The sequence below is a fragment of the Xyrauchen texanus genome, chromosome 13 (assembly GCF_025860055.1).
Source record: "Xyrauchen texanus isolate HMW12.3.18 chromosome 13, RBS_HiC_50CHRs, whole genome shotgun sequence".
NCBI classification, from domain to species: Eukaryota; Metazoa; Chordata; class Actinopteri; order Cypriniformes; family Catostomidae; genus Xyrauchen; species Xyrauchen texanus.
Window position 1 is genome coordinate 3081670 of NC_068288.1, and position 21786 is coordinate 3103455.

General features: G+C 35.7%; 1 protein-coding gene across 1 annotated transcript; it reads right to left on the reverse strand.

Moving 5' to 3' along the window:
- Window positions 1-5955: 5955 nt before the first annotated feature.
- On the reverse strand, window positions 5956-20860 carry hyi (hydroxypyruvate isomerase). The gene is made up of 8 exons (XM_052141473.1): window positions 20578-20860; window positions 20020-20131; window positions 18038-18152; window positions 11367-11445; window positions 11231-11280; window positions 9889-9958; window positions 8822-8956; window positions 5956-8657 (listed from the first exon to the last, which is right to left on the reverse strand). The coding sequence occupies exons 1-8, from the start codon at window positions 20774-20776 to the stop codon at window positions 8602-8604; spliced, it is 816 nt and encodes a 271-aa protein (XP_051997433.1). The 5' UTR covers window positions 20777-20860; the 3' UTR covers window positions 5956-8601.
- Between the last annotated feature and the right edge of the window lie 926 nt (window positions 20861-21786).

Genomic DNA, 21786 nt, shown 5'->3' on the forward strand with positions numbered 1-21786 from the left:
TTTTGTTGCAATTGTCATTATTCTTCAATGATGATACTCATTACAGGAAACGTTTTTTTTTTTCCTGTATTAAAATCAAATTTCCATAATATAATTGAGGCAGTGCAATAAATACTACCATAAATTACAGTGGAGTCCAAAGTCTAAGACCACTACTAAAATTACATTATTTTCTCAACTAATAATAAACCAAAAAATGACATGCAATTATTAATTTATTGCCGTTTGATCCCTCTTAATTAAATATAAATTATCTCTAAATATTTAAGAAAATGTTTCCAAAGATTTCAGAATGTGGTCTCAGACCTCATAATTTTTTTTTAGATAATGTTTAAATAAATATAAATAGTTGTATTTAAATTAGGGCTGTCAATCAGTAATTATTTACATGATATACTGATTCATTAATGAGTTAGGTTTGTTGTCTGTACAGCTGGAGTATCGCTTACTGCCCCCTGCTGAAAACATGTAGTACTGCAAGCTTGAATTGGTATAGTTGCAATGGTACAAATATTCCATATTACAGTCCAGAAACATTATTAATTGCGTAAACATTTAACACATTATATTTTATATAATTAATCGCACTGAATTAACAGGTTAAATTGACAGCTCTAGTTTTATCAGCTTTAAAATATACAATGGTTGAGTGAATCAGTGTTAAACATGATGCCACCTCAAAGCTCACTGTTTCACTTCTTTTCCTCATGCTTCCAGGGTCTGAAGGTTGTTTTCAGGGAGCCGTTATCAGCACAGACTCCGACTCAGCGCAGTCTACCACCACAGCTGGTCTCCATGTACCACCATCTGGAGTCTGTCATCAACACAACATGCTATAACCTCTGGACTGGCCTGCTGTAAACATGCACTGAACATCCTTTGTTTCAGTAGAAATCTACCTGCGGACTGTGACCGTGTGAACAAAAGGTTAAGAGAGTCCCAAGTTGAAATAACTGAACACAGTTTATGCTGATTTCTTCTAAGATTCAGCTTTGAGCTGCCTCCCAGTCACAGATTAAAACTTAACGTGTGTGTAATGAGTGTTGCATTGGCCAGGGTGCTTACATTTAGGCAATTAAAATGCCTACATTTTGCACAGTAGAACAGCTAAATGGGCTTCCCTGTTGATTTGAGAGGGCGATTAGCCACTGGGCATGAATTTGCATGTGAAATTCTCCTGGTTTGTCAAAGCCATACTCTCCTTCTCTATATCTGTTCATTTGAGCATTTTATTTATTTATTTAATCTCAGTTGTTGATAAGAAAATTGGGTAGTGATTCTATACACTCTTTTTTTGTTAGATCTCGCTTTGTCCAGTCTGAAGTTCTGATCCAATTATGTCCGGTGAAGTTCAAGAATCACATCGGTTTTGTTGCTGTTGGCAGGATGGGTGGTTGATTTTTCACCCTATTGTGTGCTACCTAATTGTCCTTACGGCCATTTCTTTGTACAATAAGTGCCTTTATTTTCTTAAACTGGATCGAGTGTATTGTTTTGACCTTGCAGGAAGATCTGTACAGTTGACTAATTTTTCCATGGACAAAAGTCAATAAATTGGAAGATTCTGAATATCAGTATGGAGTAACAATTAGACCTACTCCTAAACACAAAAATACAAATTAGCATACACTGCAACAATGTTTTCTCTTGTATTTTTTATGTTTTCCAGTAAAACATTCTAGAGAGAACAAAAATTTATAAAGAATATATCTGGAATGATTTATATTTCTCCACTGGAATATATATTTATTTTTTGAAGCTCAATAAATTTATGTTTTTGGCTTAAAACAAGTATAAACAATTTGAAAATGGGATTAGAATAATTACATTTAAATATTATAATTATCTATATAACATAATAAATATGACATTAAGAACTTTTAATAAACAAAACTTTTCACAACTTTACTATAAAATGTAGTAAATGTAAATACAAGTAAATGTATTTTTTACTGGAAAACAAGACAAATGATACTAAGAAAAAAATTGGCAGTGTACAGCTACTAAACTACCTAACTTCAATGACAACACTGAATTGTTCAATGTGCAAAGATCACAGAAACCTATTAATCGACACATTTTGCATGAAGGAAACCAAATGTGTCGGGCTGTCTTTAGCTCCCGTATTGAATGAAAATATGTACATTAATGGATTGTTTGCTTTAGGCACACTGGACTCTTTATTATGGATAGCCATTGATGTATGAACGTTTGGGAGAACATAAATTAGCAATTCAATTGTCTGAAACTGTTGTAATATGTACATTATGTATATACGGACAGATTTGTAAGAAAACCGCTCAATAAATCTTAAGATTTATTGAAACATTTGAACTGTTAAGTTAAGTGGGCGAATATGGCGGCACTGCGGAGACGCAGCGTGGCAGGGGTTGCCGACCCGCACTTTTTTTTACATCAAAAAGGCCGCCTATCGCGTGGTAAAACACACTTGTTTGCAGCCACATCAACTTCATTCAGTGGGCCTATGTTAAACATTATAAACGAAAGATCTTGCAAAGTATACACAATGCGCTCTTCACTCTGTTGCTGCTGATCACTATCGCACTACCTTTGCGAATCTATCTGACTGGAGTGACACATGTTGGCCATTTAAACATCGGAAATCAGTGGAAACATCGGATGAACTGGGCCGGTGTAAACACAGTGAACACATTGAGCACTGACGCCGCAAGCCTTCGCTATAATCTGCTGGGCTTCTATACAGTCTACTCTTCCGTGTTGCGTCAAGGGCAGGCTATGGTAGACCGAGGTAACGTTAAACAAACCACCAAACGACAGAGACTCACTACTCCGGCCCGAGGGATTCGTGCCGTTCTATTGCTGATGCTGCTGCTATCAGGGGATGTTCATCTAAATCCAGGACCAGTTACACCGGACCCATCACAAAACATCGGTGCAGAGCTCTTGTTTAAATCCCAGGTAACATCTTCCTTAGAGGTGCGTGACTATGGAATATCTATACCCAGTGCCCCCTTAAACAGAGCGGTTTCAGTCGCTATTGGTAACTGTGATTTTTTTGTCCAACACACAACCGGCACTTGAAGTGCTCAGTGAACATAATGCGAACCTTAAACCTACAAGCCACCCGACGTGTCGGAATCCTGCAGTAATGAAGCAGCGATCTTCTTACTTATTTCGGACTGTTAATCACGCAAAGGTCGTATGGGATCCAAAATTGAAACCCAGAGGACTTTTTGGTGGACACTTGAACATTAGAAGTGTTGTCTTAAAGGGTAACTAAACCCTAAACCAACTTTTTTTAGTTAATGATCTGTAAGAATGGGGCTTTATTAGTACTGGTCATTGATTCAAGTAATTTCTTTGACATTTGTGTATAAAGTGTTTTAATTCTACAATATATGGTGTAAAAACGTCTGAGTGCTGCCCTCTTCAGGTTGAACGGTGGCTACTGCAGTTGAATTTTCCTATTGGCTGTTTGCGGTACTTCAAGACGCAAGCGGTGACAGCTGACGTAAGCAGGTTCCAGCTCACCACGCCCTTGGTACGAGCTACCACGCACATGGCAGTATAAAAACCATCTCGTTTCGTCAAAACCACTGTAGCGAGTCAGGAGTTGGAATTGCGAGTATTGAAAACGATCAGGATAGAGTATTTTAGCATCTATTTAGCATAGCATTTATATAGTTATTTAGATTATTTCGTGTAGCCTAGGTAGTTAATTAGCATATTTGTTAGTGTAGTATTGTTAGAAGCATAGTTAGTAGCATAGTATTGCGTCAGTTAGGATAGCTTCAAGTTAGCGTAGATTATCTGTATTTAGTACAGTGGGCAGGATGGTACGTAGGTGTAATGTTGCTGGTTGCAACTGCTGGACTGTATTGCTTTCCATATAGACTTGGAAATTAGGCGCCAGGGGTTGCACGTCCTTGTTCTGGAAGACCGCGAGTTCCCGCCTAGAGCTGTAGGAGTGTGCAAACTGCATTTTACGCGGGATTGCTTCTCCAACGCAATGGAGGTGGAAATGGGCTTCTTCAAACAGCTCGCGGTGAAAAGCGACGCAGTGCCAAACGCTGCTCCTCCTGCATGGACTCCACCACCTCAGCGGCGTCTTGCGGTGAGTGATCATATATATTTGAATCACAATTTATGGTTAGGATAAAGTTAATCCTCTGGGGCCGACAAACGCGCGTTCGCAATGCGGGAGTGTTAAACGTATTGCACCCTTATACATTGTATTACGGTATTGCCTGTATAGTTTTATTTGGAGGTATATGGTTTTGTACATGATGACGTTACGCTTTACGTCACATTCTTCTAAGTTGAGAGAACAGCTAACTGATGTTATGTTCAAGTGAAGCTTGCTAAATAAAAATCCTGCTAAAAGGATAAACATCACTGAACAGCCTTTCGTTTGTTTTTCCTGCACGCGAGTGAAGGTGAATGCGCACTCGGATGCTCAACAGGGAGTTAAAACCGCAGTTTGAGCCAGCGGCTCGAATTGATATGGCTCCGGCCCTGTGTCCACAGACAATTCACCCTCCTCCACTTCAGGTGAAGGTGGGGGAGAAAGGTCCTCGACTTCAAAAGACCGCTCCGTGGCAAAGCTACTTGCATCACTCCAGTCACTCTCCATTTTAGAGTCTGACAGCAGCTGTCAATTAATCTGTCACTACGGGTCTCAGGTGCACGCCCCCACTCATCCCCGCCCTCCGTTCGTCCCCTCTATCCCCGCTGGGGTCTACCCACTTTTCGAGCATTTTTCAAATATCGCTAGTGGGTGGAGTCAGACTCTGAGCAGGGGTTTAGTTACCCTTTAAAGACTGATCAGTTGACTCATTTACTATTGAACTCCAATCTGGACTATTTGTGTTTATCGGAGACGTGGCTACAACAGTCAACCCTAATTAATGTTTTCTCTGTACCGGGGGTATCAGTGTTTCAGACGAGACAGAGTTGGAGGGAAAGGAGGAGGGGTATTGATATACGTAAAAGATGACATCAAATGTGAGCGCATTCTTTTTAAAGCAGCAGATACATTGGAATATGTTGCTTTAAGAATTGTATTATCCCAACAAATGTCTTTCATTCTAATAGGATTATATAGACCTCCATCAGCAGATGACACTTTCTATGATCAATTCACTGATATGTTAAAAGAGTGTAATCTTAACAAAGAGCTTATTCTGATGGGTGATTTTAATTTAAACTGGGAAAATAAGGGGAAGAGAAAAAAACTTAAAATAATTACAGACAAACATAATTTCCAACAGCTGATTAAAGGCCCAACAAGAATTGCAAAAAATTCAAGTACAGTATTGGATCTTATCTTCTCAAGTAGACCAGAAAGGATAACAAAAAGCTACAATTTGATCACTGGGCTGTCTGATCACAACTTAACATTAGTAGCTAGAAAATTAACTAAAAATAGATTTAAGAATATAATGCCTTCCCACACAGACATTATGTCTCATATACCTAAAAGTAAACAACCTGCATTTGACAGTGAGATCAATGGTTTGGTCTGGAATGATATTTTGCCTACAGATGATGTGGAATATGGTTGTGATTTACTTACAACAAAAATTGAATCTATTAGAAAGAAGTTTATAGTTAAAGTCAAGACAAAATACAGAAAGATAGTTAATCTACCTTGGCTTAGTGACAACTTGTGGCAAATGATGAAGTGTAGAGACTCCGCTTTAAAGAAAGCAATAAAGACTAGAAGGGATACTGATATTTTAATTTATAATGGTTTGAGGAATAAAGTGGTTAAGGAATTAAGATTAGCCAAATCACGTTTTTATCTCCAAGTAATCAATGAGGCTAAAGGTAATAGTAAAGAAATCTGGAAAAATATTAATAACCTTGTAGGGCGAGAACAACTTCATACAGAAGATATACATCTCAGATTTCAGGGTAAGAAAATTGAAGACAAAGTTGAAATTGCCTCTATTTTTAATTCCTTTTTTATTCAATTGGTCCATGAGTTAGGAAATCACTTCAAAAAAAGAGAACCTATTATACATACTAATAAAGATCAGGGTTTTAATTTGGTGACAACTAATGAAGTACAAGTAAAAAAAATTATCTATTCTCTAAAGAATTCTAAAAGTAGAGATGCTTTTAATATGGATATTAAGCTAATTAAGAAACACTTAGATACTTTAACTCCCCCAATTACACATTTAATTAATCTTTCGATTACTCAAAGCCACTTTCCTGATAACTGGAAGCATGCAGTGATCTCGCCTATTTTCAAGTCTGGAGACCGCTATGATGCAAGTAACTATAGGCCGATAAGTATATTACCAGTACTATCAAAGGTCATGGAAAAAATTATCATAGAGCAGTTGAGAATGCATCTAAATAACTGCAACTCTGCCTTAAATTCCATGCAATTTGGATTCAGGAAGAACTATTGCACAGAAACAGCCATTCTACATTTCACAGAAAAAGAACACAACTTGATAAGGGAGGAGTTGTTGCTGCTGTGTTCTTGGATTTGCGTAAGGCTTTTGACACAGTGAATCATGATGTTCTTATTTTTAAGCTCTCTAAATTTAATCTTTCTGCCAAAACACTAGCATGGCTCTCAACCTACTTGTCGAATAGGATGCAGTGTGTTAGAATTAAAGATTTACGCTCTAGTTATATGAAAAACACAATGGATCTGTATTAGTTCCTTTACTTTTTAGTCTTTATATTAATGATCTTCCACAACACTGTAATGGGAGTTGATATACAATTATATGCCGATGACACTGTTCTGTACACACATGCAAAAAATGCTCAGCTAGCAGCTGAGAAATTAACTTATGCCATGCAAGGTGTTGTTGAATGGCTTGAACAATCTTGTCTTACCTTGAATATTAATAAGACAAAGGGTATGTTCTTTAGTAAAACTAAGGGGCAGACACAAATTGCAGACATTTTAATTAAAAATAAATCAATTGACATAGTAACTGAATTTAAATATCTTGGTGTCATTTTAGATTCAAATTTCAATTTTAAGAAACACATTAAGAAAATGACAAAAACTATAAAATACAATTTGGCAAACTTTTGACAGATTAGATTGTTCCTCCCTATGGATGTAGCCAAAATATTTATGCATGCCTTAATTTTTTCACATATTTCATATTGTATCACCTGTTGGGGACAGGCCAGTGAATCTGTCATTAGACCTTTAGAATCATTATACAAGAAAGCTATAAAAATCCTTGATAAAAAGCCATTCCAATATCACCATTGCAAGATCTTAGAGAAACATAATTTATTGAGTTTTGAAAATTTTAGACTCTTTTCAAACTTGACTCTAGTGTATAAGATTCTACACGGCCTGGCCCCTGCTTGTTTATTGGTTTTTGTTTGCAATCGCCCTGTAACTTCAGTAAAATCTACCAGAATAGCTTCCATTTTTGATTATACCCTTCTGTCGTTCAACCTTTAGACAATCTGCTTTTTCTTACAAAGCCACTACACAGTGGAATGCAATAGCGAATGACGTAAAGAGCTGCAATTCCATCAAGAGTTTTAAGTCAGAACTGAAAACCTTTCTGAAGACCACTCAAATCTGTACTCACTGAAGCTGATGTGGTGTTGATAAAATGTGTTTTTTTGTATGCATGTAGGGGATGGGGGTGAGGGGTGGGTGAGTTTGTTTTTATTGTACCCTGCCAGGGGACTGCAGATGTAAAATAGCCTACGGCTAACTCTGGTACAATGCATCAAATGGCAACATTTATGTTTGAAATTGTACATGGTCCTTAATAAATAAATAAATAAAAAAAATACAAAAAAGTTTTAAGTGTTGAAGTTTGCGATGCTTTGAAAACAAAAAACATGTACAACTGATAGATTGATAACTGTTGGAAACTGAAGTCAGTAACTAAATTTTAAACCTGAGATATTTCAAGATAGTTTAATTTGTAGGTGCCTAGAGGCCCTATAAGTAAGAAAATCTCATTTATTTTCTCCATATGGAAATTCAATTTTAATTCTAACTTGTAAACCATCAAAGACGATTTTATGGTAAATGAGCTCAGAAGTTGTAAATCAATGGTATATGCTTTTGTTGAAGCCATCAAATAGTGTTTTTCAAACCTTTTTTTATTTTATATAATCTACACATGATCCTCAGGGGTGGGAAATCCACCAATCAGAGAATCGCTACAACAAAGCACACCCAAAGAGCTCTGCAATGACTGCAAACTTCCATGATGCTCTGTGAATATACCAACGAGTTGCTCTCCCTACACTCGCAAACTATTAAGAGATATTGTTTCTGTACTTATTATCAAAAACTTTAAGTCAACCGTTTTGTAGTTTTCCTTTTTTTTTTTTATTCGTTCATTATTCGAAATGCTTTATGTAAATGAATGTCATTCCCACACTCTTGTACCTTGGTCTTTTTGTCTGATTTTCAAATATGTTGTTTGTGATTCACCTCAAAGCTAGTTGGTTTGGTTCATTGGTTAGAACTGTAATTATGTATAAATTAATGGGAAAATTTCTTCCAGAACAAAGACAGCTGAAAAAGTGGACAGGCACTCTTGCGCTCAATTAGGAAATGCTCAAATGCTAAAAGCTGTAAAATTTGGACGCAAGTGAAATCAGTCATCAGTTGTGTCTGTTCCAGTATGTTCTGACCCAATCCAGCCCCGCCTCCGTGGAACCTGTCGAATCACAATTAAAAATCATCCTTGAGAGTTTTTGTGCCATAGTGTTATTACTATATTTTCAATTCCATAATGGGCAGGTATGGCCTCCTGGAATGTGATGGCTTCATTCGTATTATGACCAAATCTCTTTCATTTGAGATGGGGGGAAAGTAACTCACCCAGTGGTTTGTATTCACAGCCAATGTAGTGCTGATAGTTCAGCTCCTCCAGCAGTTTAAAGAGATACAAGAAGTTCACCTCTCCATCACTGTCTGGTTCATGACGATGTGGAACCTGAGCGATCTGGATGTGACCTGCAACAGTGTTAAAACTGACTCTAATAAACTCATTCAAGGTTGTTTTGCGCCTATTGTAAAGTTCTCCTCACCTCTAGAAGTTTGTTTCCAACAATGTTAAAGTCAGATTTATTAAAATTTTTACGCATTGAAGATCAATGGACCAAAAAAATTAAGTTCCTTCAGGCTACATATGTATTTATTAGCTGGACTACATCATATGACGTAGTCCAACTAATAAATACATTTTCAGTTCAAGGCTTCCACCCTTTTAAACCCATGAATTTCCATGATTTTTCCAGTGGTTTGTGCCTTCTGGAAACGGTTTTATTGAAAGATCGCTTTGATTCAGACTGATTCGCCAACTAATTATTTCAACCAATTCACTGAAAAGAACATTTCAAAAGAAAGGTTTCCAAACCTTCCTGTTTTTCATGACCGTGTGAACCCTGGTAACTAAAAATTGCCTTTTGTTACAAGCACAAATATAGTACAACAGCATGTTTATTCAATTATTCACAGTGCTGGGCAATGTTACTTTTAAAAGTACTATTACATTATAGTATTACTATAATGAAAGTATTTGTAATAATAATTATAACATCATAACTTTTATAGAAATTTGTCCAAGCAGAGAGTGAAGCAATGTAAAAATGGTTTAAAATGTTAACTGATGCACTAGTTTAAATGGTTTTCTTTTTCCTTTAATTGTGTCAATCCATCAATGTTTATATATACACATATATATATATATATATATATATATATATATATATATATATATATATATACACATATACATACACACACAAAACATTTTTTACGGTAAACGCAACTCTGGTCTCACCCTGCAGTAATTCCCACTGCATATTCTGTTTCTCTCAGAAATTACGCAAATTAAATGCAATGCAAGAGATGTTTCGTGTCGTCTACAAGGTGCCCACACTTGCCTGTCATGGGTAAGTATTTCCGTATATTTTCTGTTAAGTTGCCATCCATGATCTGCCAGTGGTAAAGGTCCTAAAAGGATTAGAGGTGTAAAAAATGCAACTTAAACATCATAGAAACAATCTCATCCAATCATTGCTTTTTGTGAGGGTTCTGTAATGTGAGGTCTTGAACTGATGTTTTTCAAAATTGTGTTTGATCAAATTTTCTGTAGCAGCGTTCTGATTCACAGGGTCCCTGCACAGTGTTCACTGCTCCCTACACAGGGGATCTGGATGATTACTTCACTTGACCAAATTCATTCATTTAGGGTGAATGTACACTGCCAATGATTTCGAATCTCACCTAACCTTGTGTTGTAATTTGGCTTTGTTATACGCAATGCATAATTTAAATACATTTTAACTGACTGAATACTGTTCCACACCACACTAGACAGTCATTTATGGGTTAAACTTCTTGTGCACAGAGTCACGTGACAACAACATGGTGTCTATTTCCTGAAGTTATTTTAAATAACTTTAAACATTAACACATTTGTAGGTCATTTCATTTTTTTTTATCACTGTGCAATACGGTTCTATTCTTTAAAAACACTAAATGCATTCCTATATTTACTGCATTTTTACAGTACTAAGATCAAAAGTTCAGTTTCAGGCTGCAGATGATCTTTGGACCAATCAACATGATTGGCAGATATGGGACAATGATAATCAGTACATAGATTCAGAATTTATAATGCAAAATTTAATTTTAACATGGTTGGCAGTCATTGCATGATGCTGGCCATTATTTTGAATAAGAATTATTTATTCAGCTTTACAGAATATCAGCTGTAATGCCTGTAATGTCTCAAAAACATGAATAACCAACACTCCTGGAAACATAAAACAGTTTGATGAACAAAAATCTGACTTTCTATAGCTTTCTAGAAGTTTTTTCTTAATTGCTTGGAAACACCACAGCTCCAACAGCTGCTTAAATGCACTCTCTGTCCCTGTGGCAAGTCCCAGACTAACTCCACACTTACGATTTATTTAGCTGAGAAATCAGAGCGCTGAAAGTGTTTTTTTTTTTTTCCTCCCGAAAAGGACAGCAGGGTGCCGTGAAGCTGTTCCTTAAATAGCTAACTTAAAATAACTTCACATGATGTTGTCTGATCTCAATATTGGTTACATACACAACATGATTGTAGTTAAAAAGTGGTTTCATGAAACAGAACTGGATGAAAGACTGAATAACAACTAGAGTTAAATTTTCAATGCAAGAAACTTAATGTTTAGCTAACATTATGACTTCAGGGAAAATGCAATACAATGCAAACATTTAGAACACTGCACTCACCATCTGTAGTTTGATGTTTGGATGGCCAATTTTCTGTAGAATAGCCGCGGCTATGGAAAATGTCAAAAAAGAAAAGTGTAGAAAAAAAAACTTGGAATCAAAGGAAACAGTTACACTTGGTAAAATTTATTTTTACCTTGGTGTGGAGAGTCAAGGAAATATCGTGGATCTGTTATTCTGGTGTTGATTGGCTCAATCAATCCAAGGATTCCTTCCTATATAGAGAAATATACTGTATAAATATATACTGATAACTAAAGTGGTGGAAAAGGCTGATCACCAGTTAATTGACCGATAATTTTTTAAATAAATGTATTGAATGTAAAAATAATACAAAAAATCTTCGTTTTTATTCCTGTGACAGGAACAGGCATAGAAGTATCATGAAAAAAAAATCCAGGATGCAGTTTGTTATAGTACATGATGTGGTACTTTTAAATATAAACAAGCTCAAAATACACTGGGAACTCTTATTTTGAAAGTCTATGCTCCCAGCTCACACAAACACGAGGGAAACAAAACATGCAATCTTACAATCATCCACAATGTATGACAATATAAACACTCAAGTAAACATTGTCATGTAAGCTAATAAACATTGGCTTTTTTTCTTTTCTCCAAGGACACCATCAGTCAAAATCAATCTGATCTCAAATATCAATAAAAGGTTAAATAAATAACATTCAACAATGTCTGTACTTTATATGCGTTTTTCTAATATAACATACGGTATTAATAAGTGTACATTAGTCCATAAACAGTGATGGACACTTGTCTGTTACAATGCACTACATTAATACATTACCAATTAAGCTTTATGTAGCCTATATATTCATCAGATTTGTAATTTATCACTGTTAAAAAAAAAAATAATTAAAAAAACAATAAAATATATATATAGTCAACTTGCTTGTTTATCAAGGAAAATGCACAAATAGATTACTGATAATGCTGGAATGTGTATTTCTCAACTCAAACATACAAACTAGCAACAACAACAACAACTATAAATGCAGCGTTTTCAAATTAAAATATTTTTACAAAATTAAATAACATTTATTGTCTTTTTATTTTCTCAATATTACACCTAAATAAAATGGAACAATAAATAAGAACATACAAATTTTCATGAAAATAAGATTGTCCAAACACACAGGGACATTTAATCAGGATATAACATGTACTTTCTATAAACTCTTTTGAAAAGGAAATTGGATATAAAAGTGTGGTTCACTCCAGTAAAACTGTTGTTGTTGTGTTTTTTTTAAATTACCAACTGGTATTTCAAATCCTCTTTCTAAAAAGTTCTACTTATCGCTAGTACCTCTTGTCCAGTGTGTGGATCATTTTCTGAAATCCCATTTTGCTAACGGTGCATCATGTCTCTTTATATCTCTGTGAAGACTTGTCATATGGCGTGACACTCGCAAACACTGTAAATCTGTAATTGTGTTTTCTGGCTTACTGGGCTTTTTAATATAGTTTTAGTCAATGAAAACTGTTGACATTTTAGTCATATTTTAGTAACATTTAGTCATATTGATATTTTACCCACTGAACACTGTAAACATTTTAGCCATAAGAGTATTATTGATAAGCATGTCATTCTTGTCCATCCAAAACCTAATATATATATATATATATATATATATATATATATATATATAATAAATGTGTGTGTGTATATATATATATATATATACACACACACACATTTATTGTTGTTGTCATTTTAGTGTTATTTTTCACATAAGATTGATCTTATCATGATGATCTCATCAATGATGCTACACGTTGCAAGCCGCAGACAGCGGGGGTGATAGACGAGCGTGTTAGAGTGCGCATCACCCGGCAGAACTTTAAATCCCTCCCGGTCTCGACTCCCACTCAGATTGTGTCTCTTCCGCGACTGGTTGAAGTGGCTCTGACCGCACCGAGAATGACAGTTTTGGAGTTTGTGTTTATTTACATGGCACACTCCCGTATTATATTAACTTTAAGGATGAAATAAAGATATATCGCCAAGCTATGATCTGTGTTATTTTACACCGCAAACTCAAATGACATGACCACACGTGCCACTCCCTAAACTGAGACTGACTGTCATCTTTTTATTAGCGGTGTAGAAAATGGGCAAACAGCTCTCAGAGAGAATGGGTTGTCACATCCACACATGCACTTAGTTATTTTATATAATCGCACCATTTTGCCGTCATATAATCACACAGGCTGACATTGCAATTGCGATATATATATATATATATAGTGCTGCACAATTAATCATATTTATTCATTAGGGCTGTCAATTTAACGTGATAATTCAGTGCGATTAATTGTACAAAAAATAACACGTTAAAAAAAATAAAGTAATTAATCGCATGCCCATGGATCATAAGGAAGATTCCTGAGAAATGCAAGCTTGTAGTACCACCCGTTTACTCCAGAGGGCAGTAAGTGAAATTTTAGCTGTATGAGAAACACGCAGCTTATACAGTGAAGATAACACTTCAGTAGGAAGAACAACACAAACATTCGTTACGTTCTTGCGTTCAAAACACTTGGAGCGCAAATGCGAACTAAGGGATCTCAAGATGTGTTTAAAGATTGAGTATTAAACTATATTTAACTTGACACCGTGACCTAAACATTTTAGGTTTATGATGCAATCCGAGACACTACACATGCATGTCTGACACAGGGTGTGGCTGGATTGAGATGGTGCAAAATTTGGAAATTACCCCATAAATATTTAATCACAAATAAAATCAAAGAAATTTCCTTCAAACTTATTTAAAAGTTACTTGACTTGTTTTTGGTCTGATTTCTGCAAGATTATTAGCAATCATATCATTCCCAGCTTTCAACTTTGTTTTGAAAATGTTTTATTTGTTTTTTAGCTATGACATGTCTCTTCAAAAGGAATATTATTTGATTAATTTTCTGCTTTTATTGGCAAAGTTTGGTATTCATAAATGCAAGTATGGTGGTTATAAACCATTAGGTTTAATTTTTAATTCAGAGGTTCCGCAACACCTAAGAACAATTTCCACTTTGAGCAACAAGAAAATATGTAAACAATTTGATATTTTTATTTAAACTGTTTAACCTTTTTGTTTGTTATACAGAACGCTTCTGCCAGGATTCTGAGCAGAACCAGAAAATATGAACATATCACACCAGTCCTCAGGTCTTTACACTGGCTCCCAGTTACATTTAGGATTGATTTTAAAGTATTATTACTGGTATATAAATCACTCAATGGGCTAGGACCTCAATATATTGCAGATATGCTCACTGAATATAAACCCAACAGACCACTCAGAGCATTAGGATCACATCAGCTAGAAATACCAAGCAAGGAGAGTCTGCTTTTAGCTATTATGCCAGCCGCAGCTGGAATCAGCTTCCAGAAGAGATCAGATGTGCTCCTACAGTAGTCACATTCAAATCCAGACTCAAAACACATCTGTTTAGCTGTGCATTTACTGAATGAGCACTGTGCCACTGTGTGTCCGACTGTTTGTACTGTATTTTATTTTATATTCTAAACTGTTTCAATTATTCTTATTTTTTAATCACTTCTATGTAAAGCACTTTGAATTACCATCGTGTATGAAATGTGCTATATAAATAAACTTGCCTTGCCTTGCCTTTTAATACTCCTCTTGGCTCTAGATGTAAAAGTTTTGTAAGCATTAATAAAAACAAAAAAGTCTGATGCAGGTGTACACTGACGGGTCCTTAAACAAGCCCTCATAATAAATCTCCAACTGACTGACAAATTCTCTTGTGAAATGGATTGCTGTGAACTGTATGCCAATGACTGACTTATGATCAATACCGTAATTTCCGGACTATAAGCTGCAACTTTTTTCCTACGATTTGAACCTCGCGGCTTATACAATGACGCGGCTAATATATGGATTTTTCCCGCTTTCAAATTTTATAAAAAAAAAAAAAAAAAAAACATTCTGTGACGTGCTGTTTTTTGGCGGCGTGAAGCTTTCATTAGACCGATGAAATTGCCGAACGGGTTAAGGTCAAAACAACTTTTTTTGTTTACTGTTTAGATTAAATCGAGCGCGCTCAAACTTCCCATCATTCTGATTACGGTAGTCATTTTGTCACCCTCACCATGGCCAAGACATGGAGAAACGCTTATGATGCTGCTTTCAAGTTGAAGGCGATTGATCTGGCTGTTTGAAAAGGAAATAGAGCTGCTGCACGGGAGCTTGGTCTTAATGAGTCGATGATAAGACGTTGGAAACAGCAGCATTGAGGAATTGACTCAGTGCAAAAAGACAACTAAATCTGAGGCTATTCAACTCCGACACCGAAGGAGATGACTTCAGTGGTTTCAGTGCACAGGACGAGGAAAATAGTGACCAATGACTTTATTGGTAGGCTACTGTTTACTGCAAATGTTTTATTACAAGCCGTGTGTGGCAGCGGGGGCGTGGACAAGCGCCCGTCCGGGAGAGAAAAGCTGAAAGGGCGCTTACACCTGCGCTAAATTATGTCTAACACCGGTGTCTAATTTCAAGTGCCCTGCTTCACGTGTCCTTCTTGGGAAAACTGTCACACGGGCACCAGTGTCTTTCAGCAGGGCACTTGACGTTCCAGGTAAGGCTTTTAATGGCCACAGCAATGTTTACAATCAATTTTATAAAGTTTCTCAATTCTTCTATGCGCCAACACTAGACTGACGTGTGTCACTTTCTCAGCTCTGTGGCTGCTGCCTATTTATGCCGCTCTCCCCATGCTTACTGAAATTAGACACAGGTGTAAGACATAATTTAGCTCAGGTGTAAGCGCCCTTACCGCTTTTCTCTCCCGGACGGGCGCTTGACCACGCCCCCGCTGCCACACCGTGTTTCGTTAAAGCCTGAGTAAAGTTCATTTGTTTCAATGTACCGGTAGGCACCTGTGGCTTATAGACAGGTGTGGCTTATTTATGTTCAAAATAATATTTTATTTAAAAATCAGTGGGTGTGGCTTATATTCAGGAGCGCTCAATAGTCCGGAAATTACGGTAATATGGTAGTAAAAAATACATTGTATTCTAAAGCCACTTTTTGAATAGTCTTATTAATGATTAACTCTTTTGCTACAAGAATGCAATGCATTTTAATTATCTGAATATTTTTTATTATATATATAATTTTTTTATATTTAAAGATAACTATGTATAATTATATATTGATATAAATATGTATAATCATTATATATATTATATTGTTATATGAGGGGCTTTCTCAGCAAATATTTGTATATGCAATTAATCGGGACACCATGTAATTAATTCGATTAAAATATTTATCGATTGACAGCCCTATATGTGTGTATACACATACTGCCAATTTGAATTTTTTACACTAAAATGTTGAAGCTCCAAAATCCACATAAGGGCAACATAAAAGTACTCCAGATAACTCTGGTGGTTAAATCCATATCTTCTGAAGAGTTATGATAGGTGCGGGTGAGAAACAAATCAATATTTAAGTCCATTTTCTTCACTTTCTGTTTTTGGTGATTCACATTATTCGTGCATATCGCCCCCTACTGGGCAGGGAGGAGAATATATGATAAAAAATGACTTTGTTTCTCACACACACCTATCATATTATGTCTGAACACATGTACTGAAGTCATATGGATTACTTTTATGCTCCCTTTATGTAGAGTTTGAAGCTTAAAAATGTTGGCACCCATTCACTTGCATTTTATGTACCTACAGAGCTGAAATATTCTTCTTAAAATCTTTGTGTTCTGCAGAAGAAAGTCATACACATCTGGGATTCGAGGAGGGTGAGTAAAGCATGAGAATTAAAATTTTTGGGAGAACTATCCCTTTAAATAATTATAAATGATATATAAAATAATTGTGATAATTAAAATGCATTACATTTTTGTGGCACACAATTAAAGCATGACAATACAAAAAGTGGCTTTAGAGGGCAATATATTGTAGGGACTCTATATTAATCTCGTTTAAACAGATGTCATTCACGAACCTCATGAAAATCTAGTGTTTTCTTCCCATCGAGCGCTCATTTAATATCTTCTTCTGAAGCACGTATTCTATCAGCCAGGAACAAAAACTTCAGGATCCGGGTCAAAAGTTCCTATAAGTCACAAATCAAGAATGTCACTCCGTAACAATCCAAGCAGACAATCCAGGCCATTTAAAATGTTAGGAAATTGAGGCTGACTGAGTGCAACTTTAAGTGTCTGAAACCAGGAAAATGCTGCCTCTGGAGGCTGTATACGGAGGTACGATGACAATAAGGTGCTTTACTGTTCAGAGACCAGTTTCATAAGAGTTCTATTCATTCAAAAAATAAGCCATTAAATTATTAGGCAACAAGTCAGCTTCCCTACATTTTCAGATGCAGCCCAAGGTAAAAGAACTTCATGTGTGCTATAAGTAAATGTCTTATTTGTGATCACTGTATGTATAATTGGTTTGATTCTGTATTTTTTGAGAAAATACGTTTGCTAATGTGGACATGCCATCCATGGTTGCTGAACTACTGGATGTACTGTTATTTCCTTCTCCCTAATATATTAACAATTTCTTCATGTGCAAATAAATTACTATAATTTGATGACTTAACAGAAATCTGAAGAAACCACTATCTGCCATTTAATATAAAATATAACTTTTTAGTTTTGTGTGAAATTTAATAAATATAGATAAATATATTGAATTGTATGAAATATCAACATTGTATCTGTCACCGTGCTCTCTGGATATCGGCCATATCGGTCGACCACTAATTATATTACAGTAAGGGGGGTCATCACCTTTGAGAGCACACCTGCAGCATGTTTCAGGTTCTGCACAAAGGTGTCCTCCATCTCCATGGCAATAACAGCACGGTCTGTCCCAACAGGCACCCTCCCCGCCATCAAATGAATCCTGCAGAGACACAGTAAAACATCCTCAACTGAAGAAATACTGCCAGGGTTCAACAATAAGAATGACTCCATGAATGAGGGCCAGTGTGAGTGACTTTCAGGCCAGTTACTGTTACTCGTTTAATATGGGTTTCATTTTCCAAAGTATGAGGTACAAGAGAGCTTTTTCGAAATGCTTAGATTTAGTAGAGCAAAATGCTATTCCATTCTGTATGAGAGGTATGAACGTAGTGAAATCAATGCGTTTTCTGACGAGAACGTAATAAAGAGGACGTGCATATATTTGGTGCAAGTGCTTAAACCTTGGAAACACAAACATTTGGTTATCTGTGATTTATTGAACATTGTTGCAAATTCTACTGATTTAAACCTGAAACAAAGGTCAAATTATCTAGTGGGCAAACAAATACTGAAACTGCAAAAATGACTTGCTATAGACTTCACTCAAAAAAATAAAAGCCTATTTTTAATATTTACGCATTTTAATTTAATATAATTCCATCATATTAAATTGTGTAATTAAACAAAATTTTATTAATAAAACAAAATGTTTAGTTTTTTTATTTTAATTTGTTTAATAAATTTGATTACTCAATTGAACTCAATGAAATTTTGTTATGAAATTGAAATGTGTAAATATTAAGATAAAAAAAATGTAAAAGATTTGTAATGATTGGGATCCGTCTTTTCAATACAATGGCAGTGGATAGTGACTGACTTTAATGCTTACACTAAGACCCGAAAGCATTATAAAAGTAGTGCTTGAGATTTGTGCCCACATTCCAAGTGTTCTGAAGACATTTGATAGGTGAGAAAAACCCACATTTTATGTCATTTTTAAGTGAAAATTGTAACATAAATTTATAGCGCTAAAATGAAACATTAAAATTAGAAAACAAACATGTGAATTGTGAATGAGATTCTCTCAAAGTGCTGAAGATTTTCTCAAAATGTTTGACATTTTCTTAAATTTCTTCCCCAAAACTTTTGTTTCCCCAAAAGCTCTTTGACCAAAACTTCCTGTTTTAAATGGAAATGCATAAACACAGGACACTAAACTGTGCTTGTCAATCCATTTCATGGGGGCTTTAACATCCAAGACATTGCCTGTTCTTTCCAATTTTATTGAAACAACTAACATTAATTCCTTTTAATTGGAATTCCATAAATTCCTCTTCTAATCATTCCAATTTAAATTCCCCTTCAACGTCCTGTGGGGCGTGGCCAATTCAATTCAAATTCACACGCATGAATTGAAAGGGAAGTCATTCTTAAATTCTGGATTTAGAAACTCTGAAACTGGCCCTGTAACATCTCAGCTGATCAGAAAACAAGGTTCCCTCAGTGGAGGTGGATAAAAATGAATGTGTTAGATAAGACAATTAGACATCAAGGGCAATGCTGCAGAGAGATGTCTCGAGGGAACCTATTTGAACTTATTTGAAACTATTTTAGCGAGTAACAGCGGGAACCTTGCAGCCTGCACATTTTCACATTATCAGCTCCAGTCCACGTTGAGTGGGAGGCAAAATGTTATTTACATTTACATTTATGCATTTGGCAGACGCTTTTATCCAAAGCGACTTACAGAGCCCTTATTACAGGGACAATCACCCCGGAGCAACCTGGAGTTAAGTGCCTTGCTCAAGGACACAATGGTGGTGGCAGAGTGGGGCTTGAACCAGCATCCTTCTGATTACCAGTTATGTGCTTAGACCACTACACCACCACCACCAATGGATGGAGCTCTAAAACTTATAATGGTCCACTGTGAATATAAATCAAGTGCATGATATATTGTTATGTCCCCATTATATTTATATGATGCATTAAATGCATAAGCTGCAGCATAAGACGTGCAGTGTTACCTTCTGCAGTCCAGGGCTTTAGCGTACTGTAGTGCCAAATCCAATCCAAGTCTGAATTCCTTCTCTCTTCCGGGAACAGCAGCCAATCCCAAATCTCCATTCTTCAAATCTCCTAAGGCATAAAATAAATCACACATGCCAAATAGCACATAACAACATTTGCATTTCACAGAAGGAAATATAAGTGCTCGCAAAGCAGCAAATAACAGTATTTTTGGAAAATGATCCAGAAAAGAAGCCATCACTATCTTATAAAAATGTATGAAAATTATGCAGTTTATAACAAAAATAGACTGAAATTATGTATAAAAACAAAGTTTTAATGTAGTCTGTACATTAAATGGTTCAAGCTGAGTTGTCTGTCCGTCTACATATATCTGTCTGTCTGTCCGTCTACATATACCTGTCTGTCTGTCTGTCTGTCTGTCCGTCTACATATCTATCTGTCTGTCTGTCTGTCTGTCTGTCCGTCTACATATCTGTCTGTCCGCCTGTCTGTCTGTCTGTCTGTCCTGATTTAAGTTGTCTTTCATTCACTTCAGTCGGTTTCTTTCTTACCTGGGGGCGTGTTTATAAGTGCAAACTCAAGTCCCGTTTCATCCTTCACTGTTTTTAACTCGCTCAGGTCAGTGTCGTAGAGCCACGCCGCCTCGACCGCCTGAAATCCCGCACACGCCGCAGCCCGCAACCGCTGCGTGAACTCCGGGAATTCCGTGAAGAGCCACGAGATATTGGCACAAAACTTTAACATATACATTATAATCCTCTGCAGCAGAACAGACCAAATAAGCTGTATCAGCGACAGACAGCAGAACTAATAACTAACTGTGTTCAAAGTCCAACCGCTTTCATCTTCTTCTGTATTTTATGGTGGGTGGACTACCTTTGGTGTATACAGCCACCTACCGGACTAGTGCAATCAGCATGGGGAATTGTGTACCTAGATATTAATTTGTTCATAATCATACATATACAGGATTGGGAGGGTTACTTTTGAAATGTATTCCACTACAGAATGCATGTTGTAAAATGCAATTTGTAACGTATTCCATTAGATTACGCAATGTCAGTAATATATTTGAAATACTTTGGATTATTTCTTCAGCACTGATATATTTTTTCACTTGTTTTGACTATAAAAGCTTTGCCAGTATAGTAAGACAAAATACACATTTTAAAAATACATTCTCTGAAAACCCTAAATATCTTATACAGTGTTGTTTCTAAAACAAGATCAAATTTTTCTTGTTTTAAGGATTTAAGAAAATAATACAAAAATTATTATCAAGTATAACATTTTTAGGTCTTACTAGAAAAAATGAATAGTGATCCAACGTGAATTTTTGTGCATGTAAAATGGCTTAGCATAAAGCTGACAATTTACACAAGGTTTATTTCTATTTCTTCTGCTCCAAACATACTTCAAACGTACTTATCTGTAACACATCATAAGAAAGTGTTTCACCGCTGTTCAAATGCACTTTTGATTGCATTATTTATATGTTTAAAAAATTTCCATCTGAAAAGGACTAAATATAAAATGAAACAAATGACAATAAAATGCAAAGTAATTTCTTCTGTAATTAAAATACTTTTTGAATGTAACTATTCTAATTACCAATGATTTAAATTGTAACTGTAGTGGAATACAGTTACTTATATTTTGTATTTTAAATACGTAATCCCGTTACATGTATTCTGTTACTCCCCAACCCTGTATATATATATATATATATATATATATATATAAACCCACATTTAAAAAAA

Excerpts from the sequence above, each read along its gene's own strand:
- hyi (XM_052141473.1), bottom strand. The coding sequence starts at position 20,776 with ATGTATATGTTAAAGTTTTGTGCCAATATCTCGTGGCTCTTCACGGAA. Across the intron at positions 18,153-20,019 it reads AAAGCCCTGGACTGCAGAAG|GATTCATTTGATGGCGGGGA; the intron begins GTAACACTGCAC and ends GTGTCTCTGCAG. Across the intron at positions 9,959-11,230 it reads CAAACATCAAACTACAGATG|GACCTTTACCACTGGCAGAT; the intron begins GTGAGTGCAGTG and ends TAATCCTTTTAG.